At 47.5% G+C, this 27,631-nt stretch overlaps 1 protein-coding gene across 1 annotated transcript; it reads left to right on the top strand.

Annotated features, from left to right (window-relative positions):
* Nucleotides 1-35: 35 nt before the first annotated feature.
* Nucleotides 36-27,362, top strand: DHX8 (DEAH-box helicase 8). Its single transcript, XM_037068167.1, has 23 exons — nucleotides 36-331; nucleotides 1,936-2,021; nucleotides 2,640-2,712; nucleotides 3,194-3,279; nucleotides 4,792-4,901; nucleotides 5,292-5,675; nucleotides 6,089-6,233; nucleotides 6,325-6,528; nucleotides 7,200-7,287; nucleotides 8,939-9,036; nucleotides 9,981-10,128; nucleotides 11,085-11,266; nucleotides 12,433-12,627; nucleotides 12,921-13,106; nucleotides 13,196-13,406; nucleotides 13,740-13,921; nucleotides 16,455-16,595; nucleotides 19,293-19,448; nucleotides 21,961-22,098; nucleotides 22,836-22,964; nucleotides 23,130-23,326; nucleotides 23,740-23,919; nucleotides 24,656-27,362. Exons 1-23 carry the CDS (start codon nucleotides 184-186, stop codon nucleotides 24,873-24,875), a joined length of 3,687 nt encoding a protein of 1,228 aa, XP_036924062.1. The 5' UTR covers nucleotides 36-183; the 3' UTR covers nucleotides 24,876-27,362.
* Nucleotides 27,363-27,631: the final 269 nt, after the last annotated feature.

Here is a 27,631-nt window from a genome sequence, read left to right as displayed (position 1 = left end):
GTCCCTTCCTTAAGCACTTCCGTTCTGATCTCTATTGTTTATCCGGTTAGCTCCGAGAAGTTCCTGGTGTTTTCAATTTACCGTAAACAAAAGGAATGTGCGCCGACCCGGAAATGAAACCTGGGGCTAGGCGGTCGTAGCCCCGAAAGCCGTCAGTACGGAGGTGGGGAGGAAGCCGTGGTCATGGCAGTGGCTGTGGCCATGGCAGGGGCCGTAGCCGGGATGGAGATAGGCCCGGCGGAAGAACTCGCCAAACTCGAGTATCTGTCTCTAGTGTCGAAGGTTTGCACCGAGCTGGATAACCACTTGGGGATCAACGACAAGGATCTGGGTGAGCTCGGGGAAGTTCCTGCGTTCTCTGGCTTGGGCTTCAAGGGGAGCAGAAAGAGAAGTCGGGCTGAGGGGCTGAATGTGTTTGTCCGAGTGAGTCTTTCTCTGCCACGGAGACTTGGGCAGAGGGAACCGGCGGCGGTGGCCTCCGCCTGAGAGCCCTCCAGGCAGAGCTGTGGGTGAAAGAGCGGCCATCGCTGCTTGCTTCTGTTTTTAAGCTTCCGTAATTCCAGATCATTAAACAGCGTTAACAACAATAACAGCAGCCGCATAATGGTGATGATGATGGTGGTAGACATGATTTTTCTTGCATCAGCTGCTTGTTGAGTAACTCTAATTCAGAGTAATTAGTATACCTTTGTGGGGTACCTTGGGGCCGCCTGCCCTGCGCCCCGGCAATGCCTGCCTGAGAGGGATGCCGTGCAGATCAGGGGACAGTTCGTGTGGAGCACTGAGCATAGTTCCTGGCATGTAGCACATAGTTAAAAGGTCTTCACTGGCGGCACTGTTGTTACTAACTTACGTCCATGTAGCCTGACCTGATGGCATTTGGCCTTCACTTACTGTCATCAAAAAGGTAAAGGCAAATTCCAGTGTGGAAATGGTATGATCAGACTAATTTATGTTCGTTATTCATGTCGTTATTTGTTAGGATTAAGTCTAGATGAAATCATTTAGATTTTTTTCTGAGACTTAGTTTTTTTTTTATTTTAAAGATTTTATTTATCTTTAGAGAGAGGGGAAGAGAGGGAGAAAGAGGGAAACATCAATGTGTGGTTACCTCTCATGCGCCTTCTACTGGGTACCTGGCCCACAACCCAGGCATATTCCCTGATTGGGAATCGAACTGTTGACCGTTTGGTTCATGGGTGGGCACTCAGTCCACTGAGCCACACCAACCAGGGTGAAACTTACACTTTGAATGGCATTTCAGCCTATCATAAAATGCATTTCTCTCCTGGAAATCTCTTAGTAAATAGCTCTAATATTAGAAGTTTCAAGAACTAGGCAGGTTTGCAGAGGAAGATTTTGGGGTCAAGTTTGTCTTTCGTCAACTTGGAGATTGTACCATCTAGCAGGTGCCTAGCCCTCATGTGTACAGTCTAGCTCTCCAGAAGCTAAAGAAAGCATCCTATGCGTGTGTCCTGTGTGTGTGTTTATGTTGCATGGGCTTATGCTTTTGGATACTGTTGCCTCTGGCTAGTAAGCTGGTAGTTTCATGAGAAGAGATGACTATGATATAGGACAGTAAGGTCTTCAGCCCTTAAATTCACTCAAAGGTCTGGTGGGTCATTTGGTAGTTACAGCTCTTCATTTATAAAAACTAACTAGAACAAGAGTAACTTTTTATTTACTTGATGGGATGTTGCCTGATTCATGAATTGTTCAGTAAAGCCAATTAGATCTTTAGAAGAAATTAACTAGGACATATGTGGATAATCTATCTCAGTAGTCTAAATTCTTTTTCTTCACCTGTACTGAACTGTGGTCTTTGGCTTTTATGACTTTGGATAGCCTAATTAGTTTCATTCATAGCATGCTTGGAACTGATTTTTTTGCTCAGGTCTCCATTCTTCTTGTTTTAATCCCTTTTCTCATTTGCAGCTGAATTTGTGATCAGTCTTGCTGAGAAAAACACCACCTTTGATACTTTCAAGGCTTCCCTCGTGAAAAATGGTGCAGAATTCACGGTGCGTATTTCCGGGGACCCCTGTTCTGTTTTAATGTCACTATGGAATTTTTATTTATTTATTTATTTATTTAGAGGTTTTGTTTATTTATCTTTAGAGGGGAAGGGAAGGAGAGAAGGAGAGAAATATCAATGTATGGTTGCCTCTCATGAGTCCCCTGCTGGGAACTGGCCTGCAACTCAGGCATGTGCCCTGACTGGGAATCGAACACGATCGTGGGGTTCGAAGGCCCGCGCTCAATCCACTGAGCTACACCAGCCAGGGCTGGAATTTTAGTTTTGATAAGATTTAATTAGGGTTTTGATAGAGAGAGGAAACAATTTGTGCAGACCAATTAAATACAACTTTAAGTTTGTGATGTTTTTTATTTCTGTGTTTTTCAGTTACAGTTTACATTCAGTATTACTGTGTTGGTTTCAGATGTACAGTGATTTGAGTACCGAGTGTGTAATGTTTTCGTGTCTCCAGACAGTGGTGGTGGCGCTGGGCTTCCTGACACCTTTCCAGGAAAGCGGAGCAGACAGGAATAACTGCCCTTCTCCAGAGGACACCCCTTTCCTTAGTGTTTTTAAGCACTGACCCAGGGGCTGACAATATTTGTTCTGTTTTTTTTCAAAGGATTCCCTTATTAGTAACTTGCTGCGTCTTATACAAACCATGCGGCCTCCAGCAAAGCCTTCCACTAGCAAAGGTGAGCGGTTTCCACTGGAGCTTTGTTTCCTGAATGGTGTAGACCATCAGCGTTCCATTTTTAGTTTGATGTAAATCTAGGGTTGAAGTTCTTTTGTTAACCGTTAAGAATATTGTGTTTGTTTCCCTTGTAGCAGCTGTTGAACAAGTAAATTGAGTAAATTTTGCAAAAAAATTTTGTTTTCAAGAGTCTTAAGACAAAATTAAAATCGTAAGAATTATAAGACGTAACTAACCAAATGAATATTGATGTACCTCCCCGTGCTTACATAGGTTGTTGAGGATTTTGTAATCAATGTTTTTTTAGAAAGTTAAAGTATGTTTATAGTAACATGTTTGAGTAAATGAGTAACGTATGGAAAAGTTCCATGTTCTGGTTTTAGTTTGATGCAAATGTAATGTCGAAGTTCATTTGTTAATCATTAAGAGTGTTAAACATTTATATATTTTTTTCATTTCTTTATGCTCTTTAATGAAACAAGATCCGGTTGTTAAACCCAAAACTGAAAAAGAAAAGTTGAAGGAACTCTTCCCCGTCCTTTGCCAACCAGACAACCCCTCCGTGCGGGTACGATGCCATTTTGAGAATGTCTGTCATAGCTGCATGTTCCCCTTGCCCTTTTCTCAGTCTCATTAGTTACTGTCTTTTTCTTTATTTATTAATTATTAATTTCAGGTTTATCTTTATTGTAACATTTCTCAAAGCGAAAGTGTGTGATCACTCTCTGAGTGCATACGTGTAGAACAGTGTTGGAGGGTTCGGAGAGGGATATTTGAGGGAAATGAGGTTAGGACTTTTGGGAAGCAGTGACTGGGGATATGAAATAGGTTTGAAATAAGTTAAGATTCTGGAACAGATACCCGATGTGCAAAGTAAGTTATTTTTGCTCTATTTCTTATTGGAAGTCCGATTTTGGAAATGGTTTGGTTTTTAAATTCCATTTTAGCAAGTACTAATTGGGTATCTACTATGAGCCAAGCACTGTTCTAAGTACCAGGAATACAGCAGTGAACAAAACAGATCAGAGTTTCTTTCCCCTTGGAGATTAGTACATTCTAGTACTTCGGCGGAGATAGGAAATAAACACGTAAACACCTCTAGCAGAGAGGAGACAGTCAATAAACAAATAAGCATAGAATATAGCTGGTACCGATGAGAACTATGAAAAAAATTAAGCAGGTGAAAAGGGAGAAGGAAGTGCAGAGAAAGTTGCTTTTTAAAAAAAAGTATTTTCCTGGCTGGTGTAGCTCAGTGGATTGAGCGCAGGCCTGCGAACCAGAGGATCGCAGTTTGATTCCCAGTTAGGGCACATGCTTGGGTTGCAGGCCAGTTCCTGGCAGGGGACACACGATACATTGTATGTCCCCGGCAGAGGCAACCATATATTGATATTTCTCTCCCTCTCTCCCTCCCTTCCCCTCTAAAGATAAATAAATAAAATCTTAAAAAGAAAGTATTTTACTTATTTAGTTTTAGAGAGAGGTGATGGAAGGGAGAAGGAGAGGGAGAGAAGCGTTGATCCGGTGCCTTTTGCACGCACCCAGACCGGGGAATGAGCCTGCAGCTCGGGCATGTGCCCTGACTGGGAAGTGAACCGCTGACCTTTCGCTTTGTGGAAGAGGAGGCCCAAACAAATGAGCCACACTGGTCACAGCGGGAGAGTTGCTTTTAAAAAATTTTAGCGTCTATTTTCTGTTTATAATCGTCACCTGCATGCTTTCACAGAAGGGGTGACATCTAATTTCCTTCCTTCGCCTTGCATTACGGACCGAGGGGATCTGTCAAATGTAGAAACGTCCGCCAGTAGCCTTTGTCCGTCCCTCTGCCTCTGTCTCAGGTTGTGTTGGAAAACTCCGCCCCCTCGCGCTTCCTTCACAGAAGTGTCAGCGGTGTAGGAGCTGGCAGATTTGTAGTACCCGGAGTACAGATTCTTTTTTTTTTTTAATTTTTATAAGCGTTTATTTGAACCAAACTGAGGTCAGTGTTGGGAAGTAAGATCTCAAATGCTCCTGAAGTACAGATTCTTGAGTGATGGTTTTTGCTCTGTTCTCCTAACCTCGCTGCCTCCCGCCTCTGCAGACCATGCTGGATGAGGATGACGTGAAAGTCGCTGTGAATGTCCTGAAAGCGCTCGAGGCTCTGATGCCCAGTGCAGCTGGCCCAGAGAAGCCACGGGATGCCGAGCACCGGTCTGTCCTCGCTGCCCTGCCCTTTGGAAGTTGCGCGTACTCCGATAGTTGAACTTTGTAGGCCAGCCAAGCAAGATTTTAGGCCAGTTTATAGAATCTGGACTGGCCATTATCATATCGTTGGATCTCTTTTTTGCTCCCTGTCAGGAGTATTTATGCAGCAAATGCTAAGATGTTCAGAAGATAGAAATCTGGGCTCAGTGAGGCTAAATATGTTACAGCCTCATTCTTTATTGACCTGCAGGGACGTCATAGTTATTGAAACTCTAATTCAGTTTTAAGTCTTAGAAGTCACTTAACCATGTGCATGGCACTGTGCTGGGTGCTTGGGGATGCAAAGATGAAATTGGGTGGGTTTCTTTTTTAAACAGGTGTTTCTTGATTTACTAGAGACAAGACGAAGAGGAAGAAGCGGAGTCGGAGTCGAGACCGAGACCGAGAGCGAGAACGAGAGCGTGAACGAGAGCGTGATCGTGAGAGAGAACGAGACCGTGACAGAGACCACAAGCGGCGACACCGGTCCCGCTCTCGGTCACGTTCTAGGACCCGGGAGAGGAATAAAGGGAAGTCCAGGTATTGGTCCAGGAGCAGAAGTCAGAGTCCCCTCAAAGACCGGAAGGACCGAGACAAGTATGGAGAGAGGACTCTGGACAGATGGCGGGATAAGCACGTGGACCGCCCTCCCCCCGAGGAGCCCGCCATCGGGGACATTTACAATGGCAAAGTTACCAGCATCATGCAGTTCGGGTGCTTTGTGCAGCTCGAGGGTCTAAGGTAATGGCTGGTGGCTTCTCACACCAGTGATGGGCACACCGCATCGCCGGGGTTTTCACACTCCAAAAAGTTACTGTGATTAATGATACTACTCACATTGGTCACATCAGGTTATTAGAAACTGACTTTATATCTGAAGTGTCATAGAACCATTTATTCTTTCCTCTACCTTTAGGAGGTCTGCTCTTTTGAGACAGATCAGAATTTGTTGTCATCCCATACCTCCCCCCACCCCCACGTCTTTGGGACGGAGGGTGGTAGTAATACAATGCTTCTCTATTGTGTGACGACCTTCTTGGTACTTTTCTTTTTAGTTTAAGACCCTTTCCATTTGTTCAGGCCCAACAGGGGTGGAAATCTGTTGGGGAAAAGGTATTTTAGGCACGCTCCAAATGTGTCTGACTCTCCCTCAGGAAGCGCTGGGAAGGCCTGGTGCACATCTCGGAGCTCCGGCGGGAGGGCCGTGTGGCTAACGTGGCTGACGTGGTGAGCAAAGGCCAGCGAGTCAAGGTCAAAGTGTTGTCCTTCACTGGGACCAAGACCAGTCTGAGCATGAAGGTAGGTGAGACGTGCGGCCTGTTACGACATCTGGTGGCCCAGGAGACACAGAGACGGCAGGGGAGCTGGCTTTCTTGTTTTTGTCCCCTAGGATGTAGATCAGGAGACCGGAGAAGATCTAAACCCAAATCGACGACGAAATCTCGTTGGGGAGACCAACGAGGAGACCTCAATGAGGAATCCGGACAGACCCACTCATCTCTCCCTGGTCAGCGCCCCCGAAGTGGAGGACGACTCCCTGGAGCGCAAGCGCCTCACCCGCATCTCCGACCCAGAGAAGTGGGAGATCAAGCAGGTGGGCCCTTCATTCTCGTGGCCACAGAGCCACGCAGCGCGGTGTGGTGGCTGAGAGAGTGGGCCCTGGAGCCCGATGGCCGACTGCATCCTGGCTGCTTACTAGCTGTGTGCTTCTGAGCTAGGTTACCCCACATCTGTGAGCCTCAGTGCGCTCGTTTGTAAGAACAGCCTTGTGGGGACCGAGTGAGTTGACAGAGTAAAGCTCTTAGGTTAGTGTCCGCATCTGGTAATGCTACGTAAATTTTTGTTCTTGTTTCATCGCTTGTCAGTAAACATCCGAGTCGCGATGTCCCAGGTACTGTGTAGGTGCTACAAAGACCGAAGTATCATGGTCCCTGCCTTTGTGGAACTCCAAGTCCAGTGGCGGAGACAAATTGAAACAAAACATTGTTAAGGTTCACAGGCTACATGGTAAGGCATGTGCATAGTGCTGTGGACCGGGGGAAGGGCAGAGTTAGCCCATGCCTCTTCCCGGGGAAGCGGCATGTGAGCCGCGGGCAGCATGTTGTCTTGCCCCCAGGGGCGGGAGTTTTGATGTTTGGGCTCTGCAGTACTTGGTCACACGAGGGAAAAACCTTGGTTTCCTACACGAAACCTCTGTGTTGACTCTCCTAAACGAGCGTTTTGACTCTAGCAAGTTACAAACGCTGCCTTCTGTGCTTTGACTAGATGATTGCTGCCAATGTTCTTTCCAAAGAAGAGTTTCCAGACTTTGATGAAGAGACTGGCATTCTTCCTAAGGTGGACGATGAAGAAGGTGACTAGCCCCTGGGCTTGGGCAGGATGGTGGGTTGGGAGGCGGTTGGCAGGCTGGGCCATTGGTTTATTTGTGGTTTAATCCAGTGGTTCTGAATCACTTATTCCTTGGGTCTCACCACTCATCTCTCAGAGCACAAGGGTTGTTTCCATGACGGAAACAAAAAGATTCACTTTTATGGCAAACATTTGTATATAGTTATGCTTGTTGCTTATATGTTTCCAGGATGTAAAAAGTTGTATTTTGGGAACTAAATTTGATCTCATATTCTTAGTAATTACTCTGAAAGTCCTGGATCCACCTAGATTACCTCTGAGTTGCCCTGGAAACAGCTTTTATTTTTTTTATCTTTTAAATTTGCTTATCTTTCTGTATTTTTTCCATTACCATTTATTCCCCTTATACCCTCTTCCATCTCCACCCACCCCCTCCCACCTGGAAACAACTTTTAACTCAGTCCATTAACAGTTTAAAAAATTGTGAAATAAACTCTATAATGGAGCGCGTATAATCTATGTAACGCTGACGAACAAACTCCGAAATGAGTGGATCTGCACACCTGCCGGTGGGGAGACTGTACCAGCCTCGCAGCCCCTCCGCGCCCCCGATTGGATCCCTCCTTGCTCCTCTGTGTCGGCGTCATCCTCGATGCTGTGTCCGTCATCTCCTCGCTCTGCTTTAGCGGTTTACCATCTGTGTATTTGTCCCTGAACAGTAGTCTATTTTTGAACTTAATTTTCTTGATTCATTATCATTCTTTTGTTATTTATCTGTGCTGATTTTATAGTTGTATTTCTTTTGTTTTCACTGCTGTAGTGTGTGTTACTCTACATAAATTTACCATAATTAATCTATTTTTGATGGGTATAGGGCTGTTTCTGGTTATTTATTTACCTTTATGAATACTATCATAAAACTCCTGTATTTGTCTCTTACTGCACAAATGCAAGGCTTTCTCCTTTTCCTCAATGTGTAGAAGGTTACTGGGCAGTAGGAAATGTGCGTGTTCAGCTTTACCAGGCCGTGCAAAACATTTTCTAAAGTCTTGGTACCAATTTACTTTTCTACTATAAGCGTGAGTGACTTCCTGTTGCTCCACATTCTTGCCAGCATTTGGTATAATCCCACTGTCCAACTTAATTTGTTCTTTGCCACTCTATTGTGGGTTAAGAGTAAACTCTGTTATTATTATTGATCGATTTTAGAGAGAGAGAGAGGGAGAGAGCAGAAACACTGAGTTGTTGTTGCACTTACTTATGCATTGATTGGTTGATTCTGGTATGTGCCCTGACCTGGGATTGAACCTGCAAGTTTGGGGTGTTGGGGCGACACTCTAAGCAACTGAGCCACCCGGCCAGGGCAAGAGTACACTCAGCAGTGAAGTTGGATGGCAAGTGCCTTTGTCGCCTAGAATGTCAGAATACCATTTTTCCACAGGCTTAACTTGTTTTGACAGTAACTCTGATTAATTCTTGGGCTGGAGAGTCAGGGGAACAGATGCCTGGGTTATGATTTTACGTGCACTGCTGTGCTTTTGACCTTGGGAGCCAACTTTGAGAAACATTGTTGTTGCTTATGGAAATTAATTATTCTGGTGAAAATAACTGGTCACTTTTTTGTTTTTGGCTAATTCTTTTTGGGGGAATTTTAGATGAGGACCTTGAGATCGAGCTGGTTGAGGAAGAGCCCCCGTTCCTGAGAGGGCACACCAAGCAAAGCATGGACATGAGCCCTATTAAAATTGTCAAGGTAAGGAATGCCGGAACGCCAGTCTGGGCTTGTCACGTGAACCCTTGTCTTCGGGGGACGGTCCTGTTTTCCAGAGCAGGCCATCGGACCCGTGTGAGCAGAACTGAGGCCCCAGGAGGGGGTACTGACTGTTGATCAGCGCCTCGAATGTTTTTGTTTTAAAGAGATACCGACTTTGTTGTTTTTGGCTTTTTAATTATTTTGCTCTCATTTTAGTGTTTTTTTGGAGGAAGCAGTGATAAATGTGTGCTTGATCCGCGTCATGGCTTTTGCCCCAGCCTTAGGGCTTGAATCGTTACCCTGCGTGTTCAGAGGCAATTTGGCAGGGTTCGCGTGACCAATTGTTGCGGCCCCTGAGAGAGCGGTGACACTGGGTGTTGTGGGGGGCGGAGCAGTGAGAGGAGATGAAATTTTAGGTTCGGAGAAGGGGAAGCTTAGTGTTCCCGCCCAGCCCCCCATTCAGTTCTCCTGTTCCCCCGTGAATCCTCCATGTGGCCCTCCATGTGGCCTTCTGCTTGACATCGCTGGTGACAGGGGACGAACCAGCCCTTTGGGAGGCTTGTAGCATCTTCAGGTGGATCCGACCATTAGTTATTTAGGCGGAACTGAAATCTCTTGCTAAAGTATCCATCGGTCTTCACTTTAGTTCTTGGTCCATACAGAAGAATTTCTACCCCTTTCCTGTATGTCCTGTCTTTCTTGGGCGTCTCCTCTTTAAGCCAGCCACCTCAATTCTTTTAGTGATTTATCATGGTCTTAGTTCATTTTCTCTGAATTTGCTACAATTTAATTCTTTCATATAGTCTGGTAAGTCAATATGAACTTTTTTATAGATGGGTCTCATTTTTTAGATTCAAATGGCTTAACCCCCACACTTTATTCCTGGACGCTTACTGTGTGCTGAGGTCCATGCTGACATTGCTGCTTTGCCCTCTGTGCACCAGAACCCAGACGGCTCCCTCTCCCAAGCAGCCATGATGCAGAGTGCCCTGGCCAAAGAAAGACGGGAGCTCAAGCAGGCCCAGCGGGAAGCCGAGATGGACTCTATTCCCATGGGACTCAACAAACATTGGGTTGATCCTCTGCCTGATGGTAGGACCCTAGGAGGGTGTGGGCACTTAAAAAAAAATCAAACCGGCGACATTTCGGTTTGCAGGCCAACGCTCAATCCACCGAGCCACACTCCCCAGGGCTATTTTTCAAACATGTTTAAAGTAAAAAATGTTTTAGTAACCCTGGTCAAATTATTAGACCAGCTGAGTTTTTCCTCTAAGTAACTTAAAAGTCATACAGCTTGGAAACTTCCCTTTCCATATAATTCTTTGTACAGCGTGTGTAACTGCTGGCAGATACAGTCAGAACAAGCATTTTATTGGTTTACGTTAGGCCACTGGGGGTATAGCTGTGAATCAGACGCCATCCTTGCATGTATGAGGCTTACAATTCAGTGGGGATGATTATGTTTGTCAAATAATTACCAAATGACCAAGTCATGACCAATGGTGTATGAGAAGTACAGGTAATGTAGTGAGCTGTGCTGGGCCAGTTCCCTGGGAAAGCTGAGAACCGAAGGAGAAGCGGGACTTAGTCTGTTGAAGGGGGTTGGGCAGGGGTTAGGGAACGTGTCTGATCCGGGCTGAGGAAGAGCCTGTGCTGGGGCTGGGAGGTGGGAGAGAAGACCCGTGTGGCTGGAGTACAGGGCCAGTGGTGGGGACGAGGGGTGGAAGGCCAGGACTTGTAGATGGTGTTAGGAATTAGGGCTCAATTCTGAAGTTCCCTGGGAAATGTTGCCAAGTTCTAAGCAGGGGTGTGGCACAATCGGTTGCATTTCCAAAGGATTTGGAGGGTGCGCTGTAGAATGGATTGGAGGTGGCACATGAGATGAATTAGGAGGCTTTTATTGTAATAGTTCGGAGGGGAGAGGGTGGTAGCTTGAAGACTGAGCTAACAAAGGAGGGGTGTACCGGAGAATTCGTACTGGGTGAATGTGGAGGAGGGGACAGTGGGGTAGCCTGGGGACAATGCCAAGTTGCTTGTTCCCTCTGCAGCGGAAGGCAGGCAGATTGCAGCCAACATGAGGGGCATTGGGATGATGCCCAATGACATTCCTGAGTGGAAAAAGCATGCCTTTGGGGGCAACAAAGCTTCTTACGGAAAAAAGACGCAGATGTCAATCATTGAGCAGAGGGAGAGCCTGCCCATCTACAAACTGAAGGAGCAGTTGGTCCAGGTAAGAAGGCCCATGCGGTGGGGGGGTCGGGGCTCTTCTGGAATCCGCCGGACAGATACGTGCACATTTAAAGTGGCTTTTCCAAAGGGGATAGGGAAAAACCCAGAATGTTTCTAAGTACTTTTAAAACAATGTGTATTAGTGTACACACTTTATTCCTATGAGGAAGTAAATGTGCTTGAACTGGGGGGCCCTAGAGCAGTTCCAGGTGGACAGGGTGTCGTGCTGCACGGACCAGCGGCTCCGGGCAGTGAGAAAAATGGGGGCGCTCGGCCAGCGACCCCACAGAGGCCAGGCTCTGTTTCAGGTACTTATTTCCATTTTCTGGAGACCTGACTTTAAGACCACCGAGTGTCCTGGGGCAGCTGAGTTTACTAGTCTCCAGTGAGTGCTCTCGGTAGCGTCTTATATGTGTATGTGTATATACGTGTGTAAGTAACACAGATGTGAAAGATTTTATATGTATTTTGTGTTTCTAGATGGCAGTGTGTTATATACGCTGTTCTGCATCTTGCCTTTTTCCTTAATGACATAGCTCAGAAATTGTTCCTTATTCATTATTATTTTTTTAGTGTTTTGTTATGTGGATGTGCTCTGGCTTGTTTCAATAGTCCTGTTTTAGTGGACATGCAGGCCAATGGCAACCCTTTGCTGTTATAACTGTGTAAAAATGAGATAACAGTGGGGGTAAGGCACTGGAGATTTGGGACTGACAGTAAAAAGGAATCCTGTGTGTTCCTTTTTATTTAGTGTTGAACTCTTTAACTGTGTGCATGTAGTACTTAAAAAACTATGTATTAGGGAGGTTTGGGTGGTAATTTATGGTTTTAGCATCCACTTTTGTTTTTATGAATTTAAGAAAACCAATAAATTTAAAAAAATGTTTGAGTCAGTTGAAAAAAGAGAACCATAAAGTTTAACATTTTAAATTTAAGTTATACATGCAATTAAAATAAAGAGCATTGCCTAGAGGAAAATCATTATTATTTTTTTTTTGTGCACGATCAAAAGTAATTTAAATCCTGTAATTTAAAAGTAATTGTACCACTTGTGTATTATCGTGTCCGCCTTTTCTCCTGTACTGTTAGAACATAAGCATTAGCTATTTCATTCAGAGTAACGCACAGCAAATTTTAATAACCAGATCCGTATTCTGCTGCTTTCAGGCCGTCCACGACAACCAGATCCTGATCGTCATCGGAGAGACGGGGTCTGGGAAGACCACGCAGATCACCCAGTACCTGGCAGAGGCGGGCTACACTTCCCGGGGCAAGATCGGCTGCACCCAGCCCCGGAGGGTGGCGGCCATGTCGGTGGCCAAGAGGGTGTCAGAGGAGTTCGGATGTTGCTTAGGCCAGGAGGTGAGTGGGTGGCGGGGCCGCGCTGTAAAGGCCCAGGGAAAGGGCAGGGGCGTGGGTCCCTGTAAATGCTGACAGCAGGGCCGCTTTCTCTCCCGAGGGAGAGGCGGTTCTCTTGTCATCGTTGATGCGTTTCGGATCGAGCCCAAAGCGGATGTTACTGTGAGGAAATCACTGTACATCTTGGTTAAATTCTTGTCTGTTAGGGTTATGGGTAACGGTCCAACTGGGCTGAAGTCTTGTGATTGTGCAAGTGAGAGGTTGTGTCCAAGGTTCCGACTTCCGTTCCGCCATAGGTGGGCTACACCATTCGGTTTGAGGACTGCACCAGCCCCGAAACGGTCATCAAGTACATGACGGACGGCATGCTGCTGCGAGAGTGCCTGATCGACCCCGACCTCACCCAGTACGCTATCATCATGCTGGACGAGGCGCACGAGAGGACCATCCACACGGACGTGCTCTTCGGGCTGCTGAAGAAGGTAACTGGGTGCTCCGGTGACCCTCCGTGCTCTGGGGGGCTGAATTCTTGGGTAGTTCTTGTCAGTAAGCTGCAGCGTACTTCCTTCAGACAGTCCAGAAGCGGCAGGACATGAAGCTGATCGTCACCTCCGCCACCTTGGATGCAGTGAAGTTTTCTCAGTACTTCTATGAAGCCCCCATCTTCACCATCCCCGGTCGAACATACCCAGTGGAAATTCTGTACACGAAGGAGCCTGAGACGGATTATCTGGACGCCAGCTTGATCACGGTCATGCAGATCCATTTGACAGAGCCACCAGGTGGGGGCGAGAGTGTGGTTCCCTCCTAGGTCAGAGTCCTCGTGTGGGTGTCTTTTTCACTTGGCTTTTTAAAGGTGCCTTTAAATAGTGTGTCAGGCTCGCATGTGTAAAATGATGGTAGTTAAAATGTAAATCATGGTGCACAGGGTTTAAATGCACCTATTTAAACACAGACACAAATAATAAGTAAATGGCATAGACGTGGACAGATGAAAACCACTTGGTTTATTAAAGGTCGGAATTTGAGTGTATTTTCTGTCATTTGGAGTCTGCTAATGTCCCTATGGCCTTTGGATAGAACACGCACAATTAATGCCCCTGTTCTTTTCTTAGGTGACATCCTTGTCTTCCTGACTGGTCAAGAAGAGATTGACACTGCCTGCGAGATCCTGTATGAAAGAATGAAATCCCTGGGGCCTGACGTTCCCGAGCTGATTATCCTCCCGGTGTATTCCGCTCTTCCCAGCGAGATGCAGACCCGAATCTTTGACCCAGCTCCACCCGGCAGCAGAAAGGTAAGCCTGGGCAGAAGCGAAGCTCCATTGTGTTTGAAACCACGTGGCGGGTGCCGCTGGCCCTAACGGGGACGGCTTAGACGTGTGCAAGTCCTGTTTATTATGCTCTAGAGACTGCTCCGGCCACTTTGTTAAGGAGTGAGGGGTTTTTTTTAAGATTTTATTTATTTATCTTTAGAGGGAAAGGGAAGGAGAGAAGGAGAGAAACATGGATGCATGGCTGCCTCTCGTGCGCCCCCTGCTGGGAACTGGCCTGCAACCCAGGCATGCGCCCCAACTGGGAACCGAACCATGAGCATGTGGTTCGCAGGCCCGCACTCAATCCACTGAGCTACACCAGCCAGGGCAGGAGTGAGGGTTTTGTATGTGACCGTGCTGCTCTCCTCCTTTCCTTGAGGCAACAAATGTTTCTGAGCATCTTCCAGGCTTCGGGGTAGACTCCAGGGCGGCAGTCTGAGGACCGGCCTCTGTCTCTGCCGAGAGGCATCCCCCAGCGGACAGGCCTATAATGTACAGTGCGCCAGCCAGCGCTGGTACCCTGGCTACCCAGAGGACGAGCACCCAGCCCAGTACTCTTGGAGTAAGGATCTAAGCTAGTCTCGAAGGACGTGTGGGTGTTCACCTAAGCCAGCAGGGTGGGGGGGGGGGCGTGTGTTCTGAGTACACGGAATGGCCTGCCACAGCCTAGAGGTGAGAGGCGGGGCGGTTTCAGGCAGTGGGAACTGGCGGCGAGTGAATAACAGGCGACGGGAAAGAATACAGGTGGGTTTTCTTTAGGTTACAGCTTTATTGAGATGTAATTTGCATACCACACAGTTTACTCCTTTAAAGTATACAATTTAGTGTATTCACAGAATTGTGCCACCACTAATTACCATTATTATTTTTAATTAATGATTAATCACTAATCACTACAATTTCAGAATGATTTCATCACCCCCAAAAGAAACCCTGTACCCTTTGGCCATCACCCCCCATTCACCCCCCTGCTCAGCCTGTGGGAACCGCTGGTCATCTGTCTGTCTGTCTCGATTCGCTTGTTCTGAATGTTTCACTTACGTGGGGTCGTATATGTGTGGTCCTTGGTGACTAGCTTCTCTGACACACTGTGTTTTCAAGGTTCATCCATGTTGTACCTTGTATAAGCACTTCATTTCTTTTTGTTGTCAAATAATAGTCTGTTGTAGAATGTGGATGTGTACCACATTTTGTCTCCGTTCATCAGTTGATGGGCGTTTGGGTGGTTTCCACGTTTTGCCTATGATGAATAATGCTGCTGTGGACACCTATGTACAAGTTTCTGTATGTACATGTGTTTCCCTTTCCCCAGGAGTGGAAGACAGATGGGTTTGAATACCATTAAAGCGTTAGACTGGACGAGGTTTCGTGGATGCCTGCAGTGCGGGGGAGAGGGGCAGGGGAGCAGCCAGGCATGACTCCTGGGTTGGGGCTCGGGCGGCCGGGTGCAAGGTGGTGCTGAGCAGGGAAACATGGAGGGGGAGCAGGTTTGGGGGAGGAGGATGGTGCCTCCTCTCTGTCCTGTTTCTGACTGACTTCTTTTTGAGAGGGCTCTGTCGCCCTGCGGCAGGTGGAAGCCTCTCAGGGCTGGGAAGGTGCTGGCACGACGCGAGATGCTCTGGCGTCTCCTGGCAGTGCTTTTTCCAAGCAATTGTGTTTTATTAGCTGAACCTCCGGGTGTTGGAGCAGTGGCAGTGCCAAGCTGAGACCAATAATCTTCTAGATCGCACACACTGCCGTGTACACGCGGACCGTGAAATTCCTCTGCTGCCTCGTGGTTCCTTTTATGACTAGGGAAAAAAACAACTCCCTCTTGTTCCACACACACAAACAGCCGTTTTGTAGTCCAGATGTCCCTGTGGGGGAAGGAAAATCTCATTTTGCACTGGCACATGTGATGCCAGGAAGTCTCTGCTTTCCCAGGGTACTAGAAAATTAAAATTGTAGTCATCAACATTGGATCTAGAAAATGAGGTATGTAGCCTATGTAGCCATTTGCACCAAATGAAATTGGCTTTGGCCCTGGCTGGTGTAGCTCAGTGGATTGAGCACGGGCCTGTGAGGCAGGGTGTCACTGGTTCAATTCCCAGTCAGGGTGTGTGCCTGGGTTGCAGGCCAGGTCCTCAGTGGGGGACACATGAGAGGCAACCACACATTGATGTTTCTCTCCCTCTCTTTCTCCTTCCCTTTCCTCTCTCTAAAAATAAACAAATAAAATATTTTTTTAAGTCATTAAAAAAAAGAAATTGGCTTTGATTGGCCTTTGCTTTTTTCTCTTCCACTTTTTTCTCTTAGTTACGATCCCTTCCCATCCCGCCCCCCTCAACCTGACCCTTAAAAGGAAGGCACCTCCCCTTCTGCCCCTTTGAAGCCAAACTGAGATTAAGTGCAATCTGACCCTCTGAAGGAGATGACTACACACTCCTGTGGGGAGATGTTTGAGGTCAGAAGTCCCATTTCCTACCTCAGGGCCGAACCTGGTTGGCTCAGTCCAGCTGTGCCCTCTCATCTGCAGGTCGTGATTGCCACCAACATTGCAGAGACGTCGCTGACTATCGATGGCATCTACTACGTGGTGGACCCTGGATTTGTGAAGCAGAAAGTGTACAATTCCAAGACAGGAATCGACCAGCTCGTGGTGACCCCCATTTCTCAGGTACGGTAGTTCTGCCACAGCTTTCCTGAACGTCCGGGTCAGGGCCTTTCTGAAAACGTTTATGGTTTTGTATTTTGAACTTGGTCGTTTTCAAAGGTGAGTTTTTAAGATACTGGGTGCTTTCATGAGGTAAGGAAGATTTTTGTGTTGTTTTTAATCTTTAGAATAGTGTTTCAACATTAAAAAGCCCCATAAAATTTGAACTTAAAAAAGAGTTTGAATCCTGGCACCATAGATTATCTAATACAAGTAGTAAGAACATGAAAAAAAAAAGATTTTATTTATTTATTTATTTTTAGAGGGGAAGGGAGGGAGAAAGAAACATCAATGTGTGGTTGCCTCTTGAGCGCTCCCTACAGGGGTCCTGGACCCTAACCCAGGCATGCGCCCTAACTGGGAATTGAACCTGCGACCCTTTGGTTCATGGGCTGACATTCAATCCACTGAGCCATATCAGCCAGGGCAGTAAGAACATATTTTTTAAGTACTGTACTTAGCCAGAAGTATTTGAGATAGTAACAATTCAAGAGATGATAATGTGTTTCTTTGATAGTTATGGAATAATTTCCTGCCTAAATTATATTTAAAAATGAATAACCTGATTATCCTTTTTTGAGGGCAGTTTGGCCACAGTGTATCAAAAATCTAGATCATCTCCTTAACCAAACAGTTCCGATACATCTGAAAGTTAGAAATGGTTGAATACGTATCTAAAGGTAATGCAAAAGAATGTTTACTGAAGCACTGTTTATATTAGAAGAAACCTGGAAAAATTCCCTCAAAAGGGAAGTAGTTTAATAAAACATGGTATATCTGTGCCACACAGTGTAGTGTGGCGTTAACATGGTGAGGTATATCTATATTTAATGACATAAACGTGTAACTGTGGTACATTTTTTGAAGTGAGTTACAGAATAGCAGGCATAGTGTGACCCGATTCTTGTTTAAAAGTGGATGGTGTGCACTTGTGCACCTGCCTGAGACTGGAAAGCATGTAGTCAGAACGGTGCTGCTGGTTACCGTGCGGATGGCTGAAGTGCGTTTGCTTTCTTTATACTTTCATATATTGTTTAGTATTATATATAATACTAAAAGTATTTTAAGAGGCATGGGTTACTTTCATAATTTATAAAGACCATCAGACCCTGGCTGGTGTAGCTCAGTGGATTGAGCGTGGGCCTGCAAACCAAAGGGTCACTGGTTGGTTCCCAGTCAGGGCACATGTCTGGGTTGCGGGCCAGGTCCCCAGTTGGGGGCGTGCAAGAGGCAACCACACATAGATGTTTCTCTCCCTCTCTTTTCCTTTCCTTTCTCTCTCTCTAAAAATAAACATTTTAAAATCTGGCTGTTTTCATTTTGAAATGTAAGTGATAGTAGTTGACATTTGCTGGGTGCCTACTAAGTGCCATAGCAGGTGCTGTCCCAGGCACTTACACGCACTCGATGAGGTCAGAAGTCCTGCTTCCTACCTCAGGGCTGCGCCTGGTTAGCTCGGTCCAGCCGCGCCCTCTCATCGGCAGGTCGTGTTGCTCCTCTGTGGTAGATTTTATCATCAGCCTCATTTCGCAGGTGAGACTGAGGCACAGAGGGGTTGAGGGCACACAGCTGTGGAGCCAGGATTTGGATCTGGGCGGGCGGGCCCCAGTGTGTGTGCTCTGTACCTCTTCTCGGGGTGGTGCGGGCGACTCACAGGGATGGAGAAGTGAGCTCCACTTGCCCTTTCGGATGTGGAGAGACACCTGTGGAATGCTGTGGGGTCTGCCACGGTGCGTGATTGCTGCCTGCCTTTGTGTGGTTCGTGACCTTTCACATTACATTGGAGCTGGCAAAAGGATTTTTAAATCCTAATACGGTTTGTAAGACAGATGGTTTTGTCAAAAAATGGCTCTCTTTAGTTTGCTATTCAGTGTTTCCTAGCAACCTATGGCTAGGCTACAGATATATTTTTAAATTTAACTTAATTATTTTTAAAATTATTTCAAAATATTTATTTATTTATTTTTAGAGAGAAGGGAAGGCAGGGGGAAAGAGGGAGAGAAATATCAGTGTGTGGTTGCCTCTCATGTGCCCCCTACTGGGGACCTGGCCTGCAACCTAGGCACGTGCCCTGGCTGGGAGTCGAACCGGCAACCCTTTGGTTCACAGGCCAGTGCTCAATCCACCGAGCCACACAAGCCAGGGCTATATCATAGTGATTTTTTAACAAAATCAATGTTATATTGTTTTATAACTTGCTTTTTCACCTATGTGAGTGAACATTTCCTTCTGGTGTTGAGCATCTCAAACCTAATTTTTAAAACAGCTACAGTCATCGTTGGTATACGATGATGACTGTTTTATTTAGTTCCCTTCAATTTCTGGCTGTAACCATAGGAATAGCATTTTGTCATCTTGTTTTATGCTTTGTCTTTATGTCATGCCACCCTACTTTGAGGGCGTATTTCTGTGATCTTCGTGATACTCATTTTGTTTTCCTTCTGCTTTTGTTTCACGTGAACAAACTCTCCTGAAATGTTGAGTGTTGGAAAGGGGATGGTAATAACCTTGGTAGTCTTGGAAATGGTCCTAAAGGAAGTGAAATAAAGCCTATTCTGGATTTTGCCAGTAGTTAAGTGCCTCTCTTCCAGCGGATTTCCTGGGCAGGGCAGTTAAACGATGTTGAACAGATACTCTACTTTCATGTGCACATCCCTTCAGGCTCAGGCAAAGCAGCGCGCCGGCAGAGCTGGGAGGACCGGGCCGGGGAAGTGCTACAGGCTGTACACAGAGCGCGCCTACCGGGATGAGATGCTGACCACCAACGTGCCGGAGATCCAGAGAACCAATTTGGCGAGCACGGTGCTCTCGCTCAAGGTAGAAACCACTGTCTTTCTGGAATGGGTTGATGGAACACTCTGATCCTATGGCCTTAGTAAATGAATCTCAATATTTTGAACCTCGTTCAATACTTTAGTAGCCTCATAGAACCCGTCCCTTTGAGTGAAATGCAAATGGTTGTGGTCTGGGGCTAAGTCAGCACGTCTGCTGTGAACACACATCTGTCTTCCTTACCATAATAACCAGCAGAAGGTTTGATTATAAAAGACTTTGTTAGGAGTATTTTCTGAAAGGATATGAGAAAAATTGAATCAGGGCCAAACTGTGGACAAACACACTTCCTTCATCCCTTTGGCTGTCAGATCCAATTCTGCTCTTTTAGAACGGGAAGCAGAACTCCCAGTCCAAAAACTTTGTATCAGTAGAGGTTTCAGACTGGCCCTCTGGGGTCTTGGTTGTCATTCTGAATCATTGCTCTTCCTCTCTCAGTCCCCAGTGAGGACCTTCATTCTCCTTTGGCAGGGGGAGCCACAAGAGTAATTTTCCAGATGATGGCACACCCCCTTCCTCCCCGCCCCTGACGCTGATGCTCCCCTGGAGCCCCCTGCTTTGCTGGTGCAGCCTGCTCTGCTGTCATTTATTGCTCATTCCCTGTGAGAGAGGCTGCAACAGAGCTTCAGAAAAGAACTTGCTCCACCCTCTGGAGTGCGGGCAGTGCTCTCAGCTGTGTGTCCTTGGCAAATTTACCTGCTCAGCCCTCTGTTCGGTATTCTCTCTGAAGGGCTATTATTAGTATCTGTTGTTGTGAAGATAAATGAGATAACGCAGGTGAAGACACTTGGCACAGTGCTTACTGATTGCTATCATTCCTTATAGTTATTACACAATGAACGTTTATTGAACACCTGCTGTGTTTATGGTCATGATCAGTTTATGGGAAAGACACAGAAAGCCCAGGTCCTACCACATCACGCTGTGGATACACTTGGATAATGCAACATTCATTTGTTTCTTTTTTTCATCAAATTAGCTAACATATATTGATTGCTTACTTTGTACCAGGCATGCAGATTCCAGTGCATTGTTGGGGTTTTGTGTCCTTGTGTCTCACCATTATGAACTCTCTGAGAGCAGGGACAGTGTCTTAGTGATCTTCGTGATCTTCGTGTCCCTGCCACCGAATATGGTACGTGGCACTTCCCAGATGCACAGTAGAAATTGTGTGTGCAAGAGACAGGGCAAACTGGTATATTGTCTTATTTTTTTTTAATTATGGTAAAATACACAACACATTACCATTACTACCTTTTAAAAATGCTAATTCAGTGGTATAAAGTTCACTCACAGTGTTGTGCAGCCATGACTGCTATGCATTTCCAGAACTTTCTCATCATCCTAAACAGAAAGTCTGCACCCGTTAAACTAAACAATCCCTTTCTCCCTTCCTCCACCTCCCGGTCCTCATCATTCTACTTACTTTCTCTATGAGTTTACCTCGTACAAGTGGAATCAAACATTCATCCTTTTGTATCTGGCTTAACCCAGCATAATGTTTTCAGGGTTCATCGTGTTAGAATTTCATTACTTTCTAAAAGTGAGTAATACTGCATTGTATGTATTTACCATATTTTGTCTATCCATCCATCTATTGGTGGATATTTGGGTGGTTTTTATCTTTTGGTGTTGGGAATAACACTGCTGTGAGCCTTAGCATATAAGTAAGTGTCTGCTTGAGACCCTGCTTGCAATTCTTTCAGGTGTGTACACTGGGGAGTGGAATTGCTGGATCGTAGTGGTGACTCTGTGCTTAACTTAATGGAGGTTTCACCAAGTTGTTTTCCACGCTGGCTGCAGTATTTTACATTCCCACCAGCAGTATGTGAGGATTCCTATTTCTCCGAATCCTTGACAATGCATGTCTTTTTTTTTTTTTTTTTTAAATAACCATCCTAAGGATATGGAGTGGTATCTCATTGTGGTTTTCATTTGCATTTCCCTAATTACTAGTTGTGTTGAGTATCTCTTCGTGTGCTTCTTGGCTATTTTTATATTTTTGGTAGAAATGTGTAATGATGTCCTTTGCCAATTTGTAGGTTTTTGTCCTTTTTTAAACCCTCACCTGAGGATATGTTTATTGATTTTATTTGTTTCCTGACTTTAGAGAGAGGGGAAGGGACAGAGAGAGTGAGAGAGAAACTTCTATCAGTTGTCTCGCACACGCACCCTGACTGGGAATCAAACCCGCAACCTTTTGGTGAATGATGCTCCGACCAACTGAGCCCCCTGTCCAGGGCTAATGTTCTCTTTTTGTTGGTGAATTGAATATACTATCATTTTGAGGGAGTGTTTTTTAAAGTTTCCTGAGAAAATATATGCTTTCTACTAGTCTGAGTTTTGCGTGGCCCAGCCCTGGAGGTTGGTTGCACTTATCTTGCCAGTGGCTTCCTGACTGCAGTTGAAGAAACAGACCAGCGACCAGCGTCTCTCCCCCGGTTAACACTGGCGAGGCTGACCCTCTCGTCTCACACTTTCTTCCCTTCTGTTCTAGGCCATGGGCATCAATGACCTGCTGTCCTTCGACTTCATGGACGCCCCACCGATGGAAACCTTGATCACAGCCATGGAGCAGCTGTACACACTGGGGGCGCTGGATGACGAGGGCCTGCTTACTCGCCTGGGACGCAGGGTAGGGGACACACTTCTGGTGCTTTTGGGGAAGCTTCCCTGGCCAGTTTTCCCAGACTTTTTGTTTTGTGCAAAATCAAGCTCTGAGGCTCTGGATAAGCTTTGAGTACAATTCTAGATATCTGTTTTTCACCTGGATTTTCCGCTCTCAGTTCAGACTCCTTCTTTACAGAAAAAGACATTTTTTCCACCCTCAGTGTGACCGTGGCATATAGTATTGAATCTAGCCTTAATTTTTTTAAAAGACATTTTTTCCATACTCAGTGTGACCGTGGCACATAGTATTGAATCTAGCCTTAATTTTTTTTAAATTGATTTGAGAGAGGGGGAGGGAAAGAGAAATACCCGTTTGTTGTTCAACTGATTTATGCATTCACTGGTTGAGTCCTCTATGTGACCTGACCAGTGATCAAACCTGCAGCCTTGGCGTGTTGGGTTGATGCTCTGACTAACTGAGCTACCTGGCCAGGGCTAGTCTCATCTTAATTTTAAAAGATGTCTGCAAAATTTCAACCTACACAGCAGTAGTTATGTTCTTGGTAACATCTGTATCTTTCACTGGGATTTCTCTGGGAAATAAACAACAACATCTTCTGATAGAGATGGGCATCTCACATCATCATGCTTGGGTGAACTTCCTGTGGTGGGTCTATTGCCCGCTCTGACCAGTGTCTCCCATTGCCAAGTCCAGATAGGTCTTCCACAGGAAGAAATTGTAGTTTCTTTTTCTCCCGCTAGATGGCAGAATTCCCCCTGGAACCAATGCTGTGCAAAATGCTGATCATGTCTGTGCATCTGGGCTGCAGTGAGGAAATGCTGACCATTGTGTCCATGCTGTCTGTACAGAATGTCTTCTACAGGCCCAAGGTAGGGCGTTCAGGCCTGTGTTCAGGTGGGGCTGCGGTTAAGCTGGGTGAAATCAGCCATCGCCTGGGTGCTTGACGGGGCCATGTAGGTGGGGCTCCTCAAAACTGCTGGGTGTTCACTAGTAGCTGCCGGGTGGACAATGATCTTTCCCCCACTGTTTGGCAGGATAAACAAGCCCTCGCCGATCAGAAGAAGGCCAAATTCCACCAGACGGAAGGAGACCACCTCACCCTGCTGGCCGTGTACAACTCTTGGAAGAACAACAAGTTCTCCAACCCATGGTGCTACGAGAACTTCATCCAGGCTCGTTCTCTGCGCCGGGCCCAGGACATCCGCAAGCAGATGTTAGGCATAATGGACAGGTGATGTCTGGCATCTCTCCCCACATTTCAGTTGAACTTCCTTGAATGTTGTGTCTGTTTATCTCCGCACGCATGGACCCGTGGAGCTCTGGACTCCCGTGTAACACTGCTGCAGCTTTTCCATCTCTGTTTTATTCCTCCCCACGCAAGGGTGCAGCTGAGGGTCACTGCAGAAAGTTCCTGAGAGGAAGATTTATTGTTGGAAGAAACCTTTGCTTACAAGCCTCTGGAACATGACTAGTCAAATCAGATGAACTCTGGCTCTTACCGCGTCCGTCCTGTCACTGGCCAGAGCCTCCTGCAGTGCACCCAGGGCTGGCTGGGGTGCTGGGCGCTGTCGCTCTGGCAGGTGGGACCTCTGGAAACAGCCCTGTCTCACATCTTGGTCTTCTCTTGATTTATTTTCCCGATAGACACAAGCTGGATGTGGTTTCCTGTGGTAAGTCCACAGTCCGAGTGCAGAAGGCCATCTGCAGTGGATTCTTCCGAAACGCTGCCAAGAAAGACCCGCAGGAGGGTTACCGGACCCTGATCGACCAGCAGGTGGTCTACATTCACCCTTCCAGTGCTCTCTTCAACCGACAGCCGGAATGGTAGGTGGGCAGGCCCCAGCCTGGGAGCCGTTCTCGGCAGAGAGGGCCTGTAAACCTGTTGGCACTCTGTTCGTGTCTTCACCCACCCCCAGCGCTTCCTGTTCTAACATCGCTTATGTTTCTAGGGCAGCAGAAGCTCGACTTAGGCACAGTCAGACCCTTTTGAGAGAGAGAACATCATGGAAGTGCGAGCTAGGAAGGATCTTAGAGATGGTTTAGTGAGGTTGTTTAAAAAATTATTTTTTTCAAGTAGCGTTTTAGAAAAAGTTGTAATCTTACTACCCTAATATAAAACTGGTTTAAAACCACTGGGCCGCCACGGCAAAGGGAAGGAGAGGTAGAGCCCTTCTGGCCTGGCTTTCCCTGTCTCATGGCAGCTGCTGAGGCTCCCCTGCTCCTCCTCAGGGCCCTGGAGTTCTGCGGAGGCAGCTGAAAAACCACCATCCCGTTTCACAGAGTGGGAGGCTGAGGTCCAGGGAAGAGATGTGATTGGCTCTGTGTCATTTAACTAGTTGAAGGCAGGCCCAGGGCACATCATCCTGACAGCATTCTGGTGGTTAGAGGCATGCAGCCTCCTCAGTACTGGAGCGCGGCTGTATGAAGAGAGAGTGTTCTCTTGCGGGTCAGGCAGGGGAGGTAAGAGGGTCAAATGCAAGCCCAGCTGTGGCCCACCAGGGACCAGGGTGACTGGGGTGAGCATGTATCGGAGGCCTGAGCCTATCTCTGTCCCCCTCAGGGTGGTGTACCACGAGCTGGTGCTGACCACAAAGGAGTACATGCGCGAGGTCACCACCATCGACCCCCGATGGCTTGTGGAGTTTGCTCCAGCATTCTTCAAGGTCTCCGACCCAACTAAGCTAAGCAAGCAGAAGAAGCAGCAGCGTCTTGAGCCCTTGTACAATCGCTATGAGGAGCCCAACGCCTGGAGAATATCGCGGGCTTTCCGGCGGCGCTGAGGGGCAGGACCTGTTGGCCTGTCCTGCAGCAGCGGCCCAGGGCTTGGGCTCGCCCTTGGTGAAATCCTGAGCCTGAGGACATGGCTCTCCAGTGACCGCATATCTTAACCGAATGCTTTCCAAACTTGATTTGCATTTCTTCCCTCATGAAATAGAGACAGGGATTTATGCCTGGTTTGATGAGAGCCTTCAGCCCCCACTGCCCTAAGTCACTGGGACCACCTGGGGCTCGAAGCCCTGGGATGGGAAACGGGGGGTTGTAGGCATCTGACACCTGGACGTGCAGACAGATGGACACAGGGAAGACCCTGACTCCCTACTCTGTTCTCTGAGATGGAGGGAGCCGTGAAGCTCGATGGGAGTTTTGGCCCCATGTCTGCCCCTGTCCAACCCCCGAACTTCTGACTGACCTCCTGAAAATATTTATTTTCTTAAGGAAACAAAAATGACTTTCCTTGAAGGTTTATTTTCGCTAAAAGGTTAGGAAATTGGCCTGGGCTCAGGGTGGGGAGGTTCAGTATCTGTGGCGTTGGTGCATATGGAGAGTCCACTGAGACCAGAGCCGAGGGCCTCTTTGGGCTGAGAGGTGACGCGCAGCCCAGACTCCCAGTCTTATCTCAGCACCTGGGCTAGGCCCTGCTGCAGATCATCCCCGCCCCCGTCAGCCACATCCACTGCACGGGCTCTCGGGACTGCACGGGCGCCTGAGTGGTTACAGACGCCACATGTCGACTGCGGAAGGCTCTCTCTGTCTCCTCCGCCCACCACACTCATCATGTGCAGTGTATCCTATTTCCTTTAGAAACATGTGAGTAACGACAGAGCTCTTGTTTTATTTCCCCTGAAGCCCTCGATGGGCTTTAACAAAGGGTTTTTGTGGTCAGAGCCTTTGCTCCCCTGCCCCAAACTGAAAACCAACATAACGCCTCTTGGAGCTGGTCCGTGCTGCCCAGCCTCCGTGCTCCGGGTCTGCACTGGGTGGCTTGCCCCCAGCACACTGTTAGGGAGGAACCACCTCCCAGCGCCCCATTCACAGTGTGGGGGAGGCTGTTGACTAGGAAGAGCAGACAGGTGCTGCCAGGCCAGGTCCTGGGACAACTGGTGAGCCGTTGGAGACTGGAGATTCGAGACTCGAGGTGAGGCTGGTTTAGAAGCCCCAGGGGAACGGAGCACATTGTATGTTAACGGCTTGCACTGCCTCCCCATCCCCATTCTAGGGAGTTCTGAATTGATGTAAAAACTGGAACTCCCATGGAAGTGCACGCCAGGCACTAAGACCGTACGGCATTCCAGGAAATGAAGGAATGTAGGCTGTCATTGGGCAGCAGACAAATCACCTCGAAGACAGTTCAGAGAAGCGTGTGGAGAGGAATACAGGCCGCGGAGTCTGCTGACAGAGGTCCCTGCCCCTCGTCAGAGCTGAGTGTGCTCCTCAGGAAGCCCAGGCCTGTGATTAAGGGCAGGGGGGTTTGCGCACTAACAGTTCAGGCCTTCCGGGGAGAGGGTGGTGCGGGGCTGGCAGAGGAAACGAGTGGCAACGGGGCTGGGCACCCGGCTCACCAGTCTCAATTCCAGCCCCGGTCTCCCTGGGTCAGCAACAAACCCGGCTTCGCAGCCTACCTGCCCCTGCTGAGTGACCAGCACTGGTGGCGTTGGCACCCTTGAGATCATGACCCCCAAGGATGGAATGTTGGGCCTTACACTCAGGCGGAGAAGGAGACGTGTAACAGGCCAAGGGGCAGACAGGGCTGGTCATCTTTCTGGGTTTGCTGCGCAGGGAGAAGGGCCCTGGCTCTGCTGTTGCAGCGGCGGCATGTTGAGGTCTGACCCGGTGGTCCGTCAGGAGCCGCATGTAGCCGAGTCGCCTAGCTCACGTAGAAGGGGGCCTCCGGCCAGATTTGGAGGGCAGGCTCCCCTGCTGCTCCCACACAATGGGGCCCTTGTTTCTCCTTGAACCAGTATTACCCGAAGTTGAGTGACAGCCCGGGAGAGGATGTGGGTCTCACGCAGGGAGCTGGAGTCTTCTCGGCCCGTTAAAGTCTGTTCACTGCACCCCTGCGGGAGCCTAGCTCGGGAGTTTCCTGCCCCCGCACATGTGCTGAGTCTGTGCTTGTTTGTGTGTAGGGGGCGGGGCCATCCCGTGGGGCTGTTAAGCTCTACTGCTGGGTCATCCACTCTGGAGCACAGTTTGGTTTTGGCTGCCTCTCCTTCAGCCCAGAGAATTTCCTTTGCTGGCTGCTGTGTGTCTCCTCTGAGCGGTGCCCCTCCAAGCTAAGGCTTTGAACAAAGAGTTGTAAGGAGTGGCTTGTTAATGTTTGAGGGCAGAGGTTGCACGTCTCAGCCTGTGATGTCCGTGTCCGGGATGCTGTTTCTCACCTAAATCCCTGTCTCTCACGGGCTGGTACTCAGGACCCGTTTCCACTCAAATTTTATGCCTTCTCAACTGATAGCCTGGCTTTAATATGGAATTAAATCATAGATATTTTTAAAAACTTGCATTTAAAATTTTTCTTTTCCTTGCTCTAAATTATAAGTTGGTACATCAATGCTTTGTTTAGAGGCATTTCTTTTCAATGCTTTGAAAAGAAATTGTTGCTTTTTACTTGTGGGTAGTGGTCGAGAGGCATCGCTCCCTGTGGAAGTGGGACAGGCATTCATGAGGGCGGGCAGCCCAGGCTCCGTGTGGCTGTGGCTCTGACTTAACTGGAGAAGCCTGGCTTCCAGGAAGCTCCTCCCTAGAGCAGGGGCCGGGCCCA

The sequence above is a fragment of the Sturnira hondurensis genome, unplaced genomic scaffold, assembly GCF_014824575.4.
Source record: "Sturnira hondurensis isolate 20B ecotype Veracruz unplaced genomic scaffold, ASM1482457v3 Scaffold0001221, whole genome shotgun sequence".
Classification (NCBI taxonomy): domain Eukaryota; kingdom Metazoa; phylum Chordata; class Mammalia; order Chiroptera; family Phyllostomidae; genus Sturnira; species Sturnira hondurensis.
This window is presented reverse-complemented; position numbering and strand designations above follow the sequence as displayed.

What these genes read in the sequence shown, in the direction of transcription:
- DHX8 (XM_037068167.1), top strand. Translation starts at nt 184, where the DNA reads ATGGCAGTGGCTGTGGCCATGGCAGGGGCCGTAGCCGGGATGGAGATA. An exon ending in CTCCACCCGGCAGCAGAAAG is followed by an intron (nt 13,922 to 16,454) that starts GTAAGCCTGGGC and finishes TCTCATCTGCAG; the next exon opens with GTCGTGATTGCCACCAACAT. An exon ending in TGGTGACCCCCATTTCTCAG is followed by an intron (nt 16,596 to 19,292) that starts GTACGGTAGTTC and finishes ACATCCCTTCAG; the next exon opens with GCTCAGGCAAAGCAGCGCGC.